This window comes from Beta vulgaris, chromosome 2 (genome assembly GCF_026745355.1).
Source record: "Beta vulgaris subsp. vulgaris cultivar EL10 chromosome 2, EL10.2, whole genome shotgun sequence".
Lineage (NCBI taxonomy): Eukaryota > Viridiplantae > Streptophyta > Magnoliopsida > Caryophyllales > Amaranthaceae > Beta > Beta vulgaris.
This window is the reverse complement of record NC_079203.1, coordinates 43,878,670-43,889,728: the sequence shown is the minus strand read 5'-3', so window position 1 is coordinate 43,889,728 and position 11,059 is coordinate 43,878,670. Positions and strand designations below refer to the sequence as shown.

The window sequence follows — 11,059 nt, the reverse complement described above, 5'->3', positions numbered from 1 at the left end:
GTGTCTATATTTGAGTTTGGGGTTAAAGGGTTTGAGTGAACTCTTGTAATGGGAACTTGGTAAAGGGTTTGAGTGAATTCTTGTATCAAGTTCGAGTTAGGAACTTGAGTAACTTCTTATTGTATATGCGTGACTTAGGGTGAAGTCTATCTAGGGGTGAAGGGTTTGAGTAAACCTTTTGTAAAGAGTTGTGGGAACTCTTGAAAGACTTAGAGTTAAGTCTAGAGTATAGAGTGGAGATTGTGAGAGAGTTGGAATTCCGAGTGGAACTTGCGTATGTAATAGGTTGAATCATAGGAGATTTCCTATTATAGTGAAGAGTTTAAATCTTGAGTAGGTCGTGGTTTTCCTTCTTGTATTGAGACAAGAAGTTTCCACGTAAAAATTTCTCTTTCACTTTCAGTTCCTTATCGCTTATGTTTTAAATTCCGCATTATTTGGACAATAAGTTCTACATTACAATTCACTCCCTCTTGTAGTGTTCCTAGTGAAATAACACTTTAGTAAGAGGTTCTTCAGACGTACAACACCTTAGCTTGATGAGTAAAAACACAAGTAACAAAATTGGCAATATTTATGTCAGAAAATGGAACCATAAACCCCCCAGATATGAGATTTTTAATCATACAAGCTAATCGTGCATTGTTAGTCGTCTTCCAAAACAAAATCTTCATGATTATTAATCATGAAAATTACGCAGGACTTCTCTTTGTAGACAAACCATTGAGTGCCATGGTGCCTTCAGGTGGCCGGCTACCTCTTTCTCGGCGACAAGTACGTCGTTTGCTCCCATAATTTTTCAAGACCCGTCGCCACTTCTTTCATTGTTGGCCTATCATTACCTTGAAGACTTAAGCATCGCACTACAAGCTTAGCAATCGAGGTGAGTTGCTCTTTAGTTGCTTCTGCAACCAATTGAGAATCTAGAATTTTGATTATATTATCTTGTTGCATAGACTTGACAAAGTATGTTGCCAAATTTTGATTATGCTCTTCAGTTAGCCTCTCCGGCAAAATTGGCTTTGTCCTTGTCAAGAGCTCGGCCAAAACTACGCCAAAGCTATACACATCACTTTTCTCCGTCAATTGACTTGAAAAAAAGTATTCTGGATCAAGATATCCTAGTGTACCTTGGACCACCGTGGACAAATGAGTTTCATGTAACGGAATCAATCTTGAAGCTCCAAAATCAGATATTTTTGCCGTATAACTATCGTCTAGTAAAATGTTTTGGGACTTAATGTCTCGATGAAATATGGGTACCGTATGAATATGTGCTAGAGCATTAGCCGAATCCATGGAGATCCGCAAACAATTGCTCCATGAATACCAAGAAGCGCCATTTCGATTATGAATTTGATCATATAGTGTGCCATTGGAGATAAACTCATACACTAGTAATGGCACTTCTACCTCGAGACAACATCCTAGAAGTCGTACCACGTTTGGGTGTCTTATTCGTCCAAGAAGGATCAACTCGTTAATAAATTGTTCAATTTGATCCTCATCCACGAACTTTGATCTCTTAACCGCAACAATTTCATTATTTGCTAAAAATCCTTTGTAAACTGTACCATAACCACCTCGACCAACGATTCTTTCATCCTTGAAATTCATGGTGGCGACCTTCAATTCATCAATAGTATATACCTTTATTTGCTCCATGTTATCTTGTTTGCTGGGGTTGATTAGTTGCTTCAACAATGAACCTCCATTTCTTTGGAAGAACATCTCTTTCATTTGCATTAACCTTCTTCTTCTACTTGCCAAGCATAGCCAACTTCCAGTAATGAGTAAAAATAAGGAGCCAAATCCAACACCTGTACCATAGGGTTAAGGATAGTTTAGTATTAAGGCTATGTTCAGTTTACCTTATTTTTGCTTATTTCAGATCTAATCAGATCAGATCAGATCAGATCAGAAAAAATAAGTTCAGATCAGATCAGATTAGATTTAAAAATCATTATTACTATTAAATATCTTTCATTACATATTAGTAAAAATTATAATAATTGAATATTAATAAAACAAGATCCCACATGACTATATTTTTTCTTATATATTGAGAAAAATCTAAAAGATAAGATCTTGTAATTAGATCAGTTCAGATCAGATCAGAAAAAATAAGTTCAGATCAGAAAATTTCAGGCAAACTAAACATAGCCTAAGAGCTATATATGGGTTTGATATCCACCGAACTTACTAAAAATTGAGAAGATATGACAGTGCATGCATGCAACGTGCTACAAGCCAAAAGTAATGGGTTTGATAATAATCCATTTGGATTTGCCTCTAGTACTTGTACTATAATATGGAAAAACAATATTAATGTCATATCATATATAAGTAATTGTTGCTTGGTATTGTTTAGACGCGTTGCAAATGCTCAACGTTGGCAAGTAGTATTGTGATTTGCGACTACATATCTCCATTATATAAGCTAAGGGGAGAGTAATGATATCTTTTTAGGAATTCACTTAATTGCCCATCCATAACATAAATATTACATTCCAAATTTCCAAATACAATCTCTAGCAGTTAATCAAAACTAATTCCATGCATAAACTTGCCAAAAGAAAAATCAATCAAATCTCTTTTAATCAACTCATATAATGCTCAATCACATAAACTTGCCAAAAAAATAAATTTAAATCTCTATTAAATTCAATCAACTCATATAATGCTCAATCACATAAACTTGACAATTAAAAAGATTCAATCAAATAAAAAGATTCATAATCAAGAATTTGCCACACATTAATACCACATACAATAACAAAAACAATACACGACATTCTGATTATAGAGACACTTAAATTCAAGCTCAAATAAATTTTTCCATAACACAAACTCAATTAAAAACACAAACTTCAAACCAGAAAAAAAATCAATTTTCTTCATAGATTGGAGCTGCACGGTATTTTCAAATCCGACATTCTCAAATTTGCGAATACTTTACTGTTAATCAGCCACACAATTTGTTATTGAAAATAAAAGTATGTGTAAGTTCTATGTTCAGTAAATTTTAAGAATATGTAATATGTTCGAGTAAATTTAAACTCAAATTACAATAAATCTTACGAATATGTGACATGTTTGAAACTGTTTTTAAAAAATAAACTCAAATTACAATTTATTTAAAATTGCATTCAAATAAATTGAAATTCAAATGAAAATTACATCAGAATTTGTCGGAAAAAAATCAAATTTCGTCAAAAAATGTCTTCAAATATGTATCCAAATATTTTAAAAAATTGAGATAAAATACTTCAGCACGGATTATATTTGTGCCCAGATATTAAAAAAGAATTTGAGAAAAAAAAAACTTCAACCATATATTAAAATCAAAAATTTGTGCCCATTATCGAATTTCAGCCCATCAACTTAATTTCAAAAATTTTTTATCGACGACATGAAGAGCATCTTCATAACCGCCAAAGCTACCCCAAATGATGACAAAATCATAGTTGAAGGTCTCAAGAGAGTGAACTCGACGACTCGGGAGCTGAACTCGGCGAGAACTCCCTGATAAACTCAATGCTTCTCTTCGAAGTCCGTTCCACAAAAGCGGAGATTGAGAGGTTTAGCTGAGAATGAGGAGAAATCGAGTGTGTGATTTGATTTGGGGGGATTGAGGAAAATGATAAAAAGGAGAGAAAAAGTGACGACCGCATTGTTTTAATTAAATAAAAAGGAAAAAAGAATTGCGTGAAATTGGGAATGGGTTTGCAAATCGGGAGAGTAGCTAAGAACTGAAGAGAGAGAAAAAGGACTGCACTATTTTTGTCACTTTTATTTCATCATGGTTCATGGGTTTGCTTGTTTAAAGCTTTAACAAAAAACATTAGTTAGAGATGCAATTTCATTACTTATACTTATTTATTAATGTGTTTTTAAATACTATTTGTAAGTATTTCAATTAGATACAAATTTTCGATTTTTGGTTTGTTTTAATACTGGGTAATAGTTATTCCAAAAATGTCGCCGCAATGCATAGCATGCATAAAAAGCTAGTTTATTCTTATTGCAAGAGTTAAGGATATTTGAGTTGAGAATCTGATTGATTCTTGTACAGGCATGAGGTAAAAGTTGTTGCTTAATTACCTAATCCAACCTGCAAAACAGGAAATGGTCTCTGGCATTTCGTTCCATCTTTTCTACCGTCACCGGTATATCCAGACGGGCAAGAACAAGTGTAGTTTCCTGGAGTATTTGTGCATATCATGGAGCACGGACTTTTATCTACATCAGCACATTCATTTATATCTGCCAAAAAATTAACAAGAAGCTGATCATTTAATGTACTTTAAAACTCATCTTTGTTTAATTTAGTCATGCTGTGTTATGTGCGAAATGCTAACTTTACCAAACATGAAAGAGTAGATGTCATATATACCTGAGCAACCAGGAGAAAGATAAGGATGGCCCTCATAGCCTGGACGACAACTGCAACGATACCCTCCGATGCCACTATCGGCCGCATCAACACAAGTAGTGTTCTCCTTACACGCGTAAGTTTCGAGATCACGCCGAGCATTGGCGCATGTAGTATTGGGTATCACCCAATCTAGCACCAATGGAGCTTCATACATTGTCCTATTTATAAAATTGGGGTCATCGAGATCTGAAATCCCGTGAAATTTGAAACTTTCTCTATCTGCCACAAATGTATACCCACAAGGGTTGTAAGATGTGGTTGTTGTGTGATTACTTTTGAGATCAAGACTAACCGAATAAGACCTTAATCCTCTAGGAATAGCTGCTTGGCAACATCCTACGCCCTCACATTGCCCAGCGACCACGTCCTTGGCGTCGGAGCTGCAATTGCTTGTGCATGAGGTACCTCCATTGCTGGAGGTCATTATGCGAGTGGCTTCAGAGCTTCCAGAGAAGTGGGAGAAGTCATGGCACCCCACAGCGAATAGCCTGTTTGCAGAGGCTGCATACAGTGACGGATACAATGATTTTTGAGTTAATCCAAATAACTATTTTAGTCATGTTCTAGTTAAATTTTAATCTGATCCAATGGTACTTGGTTACTTTACAAGACTCTTATTTGAGATTGTGGGGGTTCTACTCTTGCCATGTTTTCTATTTGGAAGTATAGATCCCATTAAGGACGACAACGGGTTAAATCCAGATCTGATCCAGACCCAATTCCATTTTTTTAAACATGGATCCTGATCTGACCCGCATCTATCGATCTAAAAAAGTCAGATCCATATCCAGATCTGCAGATTTACGGCTCTGGATTTAGATCCACATAATCTTTTTTGTTTTACTTGAAAAAAGATAAAATAATTAGAAAAATATTGCCGTATAAAGAATTATAAATCACTTAGTTAATTTTATATTTTACAAGAAAAGAACATTGATGAGACTATTTTAATTATCTTAAAAATATATTATAACTTAACTATACATATGTTGATATATTTCACAACATATTTCATTGTATAAAACGGATTTGTGAAATAATTTTGGATTTCACGGATCCAAATAGTATCTTCCTCTTATCCATATTGTTTAAGAAAATATCACATGTGTGAGAGATTTTGTTAAAATTTTAAATATACATACATCATATATATTGTCCTCTTCAATTACTTTTAATGCTTCATATTACTTGAAATATTTCTCTGGACATGCTTGTCGATGTGTAACTTTAATTATTAGTATCTCTAATTTCCTATAATTAAAAGTTATAAAAATTTGATATATATCTATTTGAAACTAGATGACGAGTCGAATTTAACACAATCCATGACTATATTTATCCTTATTTAGAATTTACAAAATACAATTAAAGGGAGTATGTGAATAGTGTAAAAGTCAAAATATTTCAAGTATTTTGACACGGAGAAGTTATTATATATAGATAAATATTTATATCATGCATAAGATCGTTGGTGATGTTATACTATTCATTATGTGAAATGATTATCAGCTTGTTTGGTGGAAAGGATTTGGAAAGAAAAGAAAGTAAGTGAAAGAAAAGTTGTTATTTTTAAATGTTTGGTTCAAAAAATAAAATTAAAGAAAAGAAAATGGAAGAAATTGAAAGGGAAGACTCTTTAATAAATTTTCACTTTTCTTTCCTCCTTAAAGTGGGAGAATATTGGAGGAAAGTGAAAATTTAGATAAAATATAAGAAGCTAATGTTTTTTTCCTCCTTCTTTCTCTTCCTTTCCGCTGCTACAAATGAACCAAAGTTGTACACATTTTTGCATTTGTATTATAAAATAGCTTGTATTTTGAATGGAAGGGACTATATTAGTAGAGCCACGCATCCATTGATTGCACATAAACCATACTAGTACAAACTCCTAAAGAAGCATTTCACGCAAAAATAAATAAGTAATCAAGACAGTCCCGTACATATTAAATCATCACTTCCGCTATCAATGACTCAATGTTATGATCGAGGGTGCCACAACTACATACCTGACACAGTGTAGGGAGCACGAGCCGTGAAGAGGTTGAAGCTAGTGGAGTCCGAAAAAAAAGGGGATGTTGTAGCCGTTGAGTTGAAACACTTATAACTAACTTGGTTCTTAAGACGAATGTGAGATTCAGATATGTCGAGGATCTCCATCGCATTTCGACCTTTATCATGAGCTGCTGCTAGAAACGCTTTCGGAGGATCGAAAGAAGTCATACAAAAGATGTCGTACCACACACCTCTCGAGCAGCCGGACGCCAAGCCGACCCCGAATGGGTAGGGGACGGTGAGGTTGCCGCACTTGCGCGGGCAACCGAGTTTGGTGATGTTCGGGGCAGTAAACATGGTCATTGGTGTTATAGACCATGTTGGAATTATTGTCGAGAGTAGTAGTACTATAATTGACAGTACTAAGACATGCATGGTTGTTTTGTTGGGTTACTTGGTTATTTTTGGGCTGTTTGGCTCATGTACGTCTTATGATAATGTTATGTTGCAGTAATGATCAACATCTACTAGAGCAATGAAATTTTTTTAAAAAATTCTGGGCAGCTAGAATTGAATGAAACTAATTATTTTTTCTATATTCTAATCAAATTTGGAAAGAGATAGAGTATTGATTGGATTTGTTAATTAATAACCCCTCTAATTGTTTTTTAGTTTTTAATTACCTAAATGGGTTGGCTTTAGGCATGACACATGATGCGCTTTGATTACAATCCCAATCAAGCAATCATATTAGACTATCGTGGAGTACAATGAGGCTTGACTGAGATATTTAATTAATATTTGCATGTATTTGGGCACATCACAAAGCTATTGACTTTAAAATATGCTATAGTTAGTTTAATTTAGCGATTAATTTTAACATTGAACGTCCAAAGACAGCCAATTAAGTTGGATAACTCTTCCAATATTATTGGGAACCACGTCTAGGTACTTTGAGTCTCCATCTCCAGAGTCCAAAACACTACGATTGCCGGATTTTTCAGAAAATTTGCAATAAACACCCTACATAGAACTTCAGTTCTCAATAACACCCCTTACACAAGATTATTATAACAAAGGCAGATAAAATCTTCTTATCTTAAGTTACACCTGTTAGCACCTTAATATCTTTGAATAACAATTTAATTATACGCATGTCCTCTATCTTTTAAACTGACATATAGTTTGTACACCTTCTAATTCAGTACTTAATCGTAACAATATCTTATACTTCCTTCGTAACCACAACAAGAATCCGCGCTTTTAGCGTCTGACTTTACCGTCCGGCCCAATCAGACGCAACTTAGCGTCCGTTTTTGTAAAATTAGTGTCCGTCTTTGGGCGGATGCTAATTAGCGTCCGTTTTTCTATAATTAGTGTCCGACTTTTGGACGGACGGTAATTAGCGTCCGTTATACAAGTGTACCGTCTAACTTGGCGGACGGTAATCAATGGCTGGTCATCAAAAAAAATCACGACCCACCTTATTTCCAACCCTATCTCTAACTTCTTATCTATTTTTTTCTTTCTCACCATTCTGCTTATGTTTTCGTCGGCGGCATTCCTTACGATCTCACTGAAGGCGATCTTCTTGCTGTCTTTGCCCAGTACGAAATTATCTGTTTCAATTTTTTTCGTTAATTTATCTGTTTCGTCAAATTTTCAATTCGTTTAGTAATTTATTGTTTTTTTGATTGAATTCTTTGAAGATATGGCGAAATGGTGGCGTATGAGGATCAAAGAAGCACAACTCTAGCCCGCACTTTCTCTGATTTGAAGGAGGTTCGATCGATTTATAAGGTTCACACCGTCGCAGGTTTTCGTTTTAGGGTTAGTGAATTTTTTGGGTTTTTTTATGTGGGTTGTTTCAGATCTAGTTTTTTTTTTTGTTAATTTCTCAATTCTCCTTCAAAACCCCATATTTATCCTCTCTTTTTTTCGATTTTTATTTTCGAATCCTTTTTTCGTATGTTTTTTATTTTCGATTTTTATTTTCGAATCCTTCAAAACCCAGAAAAATGGGGTATAAATGTTCAACCTTATTCTGGAAGTCCAGCAAATTTGGCTGCATATACAGCAGTTTAAACCCACATGATAGAATTATGGGGTTAGATCTTCCATCAGGTGGACATTTAACTCATGGGTATATTGATTATGATAAGCTTGAGGAGAAAGCTTTGGACTTTAGGCCAAAAATGATCATTTGTGGTGGAAGTGCTCATCCTAAGGATTGGGATTATGCACGTTTTACATCTATTGCTGCTAAGCTGATAAATCGGTGTATACTTCTTACTAGGAATGGCTTCATGATGATGTGTTATGTTTTAGGTGCTCAATGAAACAATATTTCTGTGACTGAAGCAATAAGATTGCATAAACTTGAGACTTTCTAGCCAATAATTAGTGTTATTGGTTATAGTTTAGCTTCTATCATGTCGCTATTTGATTAAGTATAATGAGTTAAGTTTGAATGTTTAGCTGTTACAAATTGTGGCTTTAATTTTGATTTTTGTTTTCTGCTTAACATTCTAGATGAAGTATTGTGAAATATGCCTTCAGGCATAAGTTTATAACTGTATATTTGACATCTTGATTACTCTCTATTTGCATTTTTGTTGGAGAGTTCAGCACCTCAGAAAGCAGATGGAATGTATTTAGCGTCCGATTCCGCGTTTTTAGCGTCTGAATTTGGCGGACGGAAAGAAGTGACATTCTTGTTGTGAACAATATTATTGCAACATTTCCTCTCGACACGGACTTCTAGGGAGTTTTTCTTAATGAAGTATTATTAGGGGTTTGGTTAGAATATTAGTGGTATGATTAGGCTTGTCCGCTTGTTAGGAGAGAGAAAGTAGGTTAAAACTGACCACCATACCAACCACCACGTCCACCACTGGACCACCTTCACCAGTCACCACAACCACCGCAACAACACCTTCATCACCACCACCTTACTTCTACCCAAATCGCCAAATCGCCACCCGCTTACTACCTTTCCCCACCACCTGCGGTGGTTTTGTTGGCGCGAACGAGGGAACCTTACCCTACCACCCTCGACTGCCAAGAGCGCCCGCAGTCGAACGCCAAACCGACCTACAAATGAAACCCATAATATTCAAACAACAAATCCAGAAAATTCGAACGAAATCAAACCCAGAAAATCGATCAAAATCAAACCCAGAAAATTCGAACGAAAACTAACCCAAAAAATTGAACGAAATCAAACGAAATCAAACCTAGATTACTCGAAAGCCAATTAGACCACAAAATCGCGTTCGATTTGGTGGTATGATTGTGGTGGTGGAAGTAGGTGCTTGTGGCGATCGATTTGGTGCTTGTGGCGTTCGATTTGGCGGTTGGCGGTGAGATCGGCGGTTGGTGGTGAGGTAGGCAGTGGGTGGTTGGCGATTGGTGGTAGTTTGGCAAGTGGTGGTTGGTGAGGTCAGCGGTGGAGGAAGGTTGCTGATGTTAAATTAGGGTGAAATAATTAGTGTTAATTTTTTTAAGTTTAGTTGTTAATGATGTTTTAAATCTTCATAATTTGGGGCAACTTGGCAATTTCATACTAGGAAACTTACCTAAAATAGTAAGAAATGAAATTGCTGCAGTTTTTGTGTTACACCCCAAAATGGCAAATGTTGTGTTTTTTTTGTTACGGGGAAAGTAGAATGTTAATACTTCATCAATTTTTAATTTACACCATATTGCTTTTTCCAAATTAAAAGCTCATCAACTTAGACTGTATTTTTTTTTACTGATTTTTCACCATATGCCATGACAAATTTTTTTATTCACCATGTACCCTTGATGTTTTCAAAATTCATCGTATACCCCTCAATTTCTTGATAATTCACCATGTACCCTTAATGATTAACGATTATCAATTTTTTTGATCATTAACCTTTAATTCTGTTACTAAATCATAATCAATCCCTATTTGAGTCGTTGGTCATAATTAAACAGAATTAAAACACAATAAATGGCCCTTTTAGCTGTTTTCCTCCATAATTCTCTTGCTTCTTCTTTGGCCTTATGTGGTTTTTCAATGCTAATTTATTAGGATAAATGAGTGAAATAGGGATAAAATAAGGTTTAGTAATGAAATCAAGACTTAGTGATTAAAAAATTAATAATTGTTAATCATTAAGGGAACATGGTGAATTATCAAGAGATTGAGATACACGATGAATTTTAAAAACATCGAGGGTACATGAGGAATAATTTTTTTTGTCGAGGGTATATGGTGAAAAATCCGTTTTTTTTTATTAATATATAGGGTTAAATAATATAGAACATATTGTAAATCTTCTAATCCCGTACTTAATTGTACCAATGTCCTATAGAATGTAAATACTTCATCAGTCTTACACCATATTGCTTTTTCAAAGTCAAAGCTCATTAGTTTAGACCATATTTTTTCATTAATATATAGGGTTAAATATTATCATTTGTGGTCTTGTTAGATTAATTTCAATTTATAAATTTAAGATATTACATCTTTATAATTAAAGATATAGATTGGTGGAAAATAATATTAATATTTTTATTAAGACGGAGGGGTATTTAATTGGCATTAAGTTGAGATTGACTAAGCTTGTTAAGATTTAAGAGATAGATAAACTAATGTTG

General features: G+C 34.6%; 1 protein-coding gene across 1 annotated transcript; it reads right to left on the bottom strand.

Annotated features, from left to right (window-relative positions):
* Positions 1–753: 753 nt before the first annotated feature.
* On the bottom strand, positions 754–6,931 carry LOC104886420 (wall-associated receptor kinase 2). Its single transcript, XM_010670878.4, has 4 exons — positions 6,445–6,931; positions 4,397–4,939; positions 4,105–4,266; positions 754–1,820 (listed from the first exon to the last, which is right to left on the bottom strand). Exons 1-4 carry the CDS (start codon positions 6,863–6,865, stop codon positions 754–756), a joined length of 2,193 nt encoding a protein of 730 aa, XP_010669180.4. The 5' UTR covers positions 6,866–6,931.
* Between the last annotated feature and the right edge of the window lie 4,128 nt (positions 6,932–11,059).

Excerpts from the sequence above, each read along its gene's own strand:
- LOC104886420 (XM_010670878.4), bottom strand. The coding sequence starts at position 6,865 with ATGCATGTCTTAGTACTGTCAATTATAGTACTACTACTCTCGACAATA. Across the intron at positions 4,940-6,444 it reads TGCTCCCTACACTGTGTCAG|CCTCTGCAAACAGGCTATTC; the intron begins GTATGTAGTTGT and ends CACTGTATGCAG. Across the intron at positions 1,821-4,104 it reads TGTTTTGCAGGTTGGATTAG|GTGTTGGATTTGGCTCCTTA; the intron begins GTAATTAAGCAA and ends CCTATGGTACAG.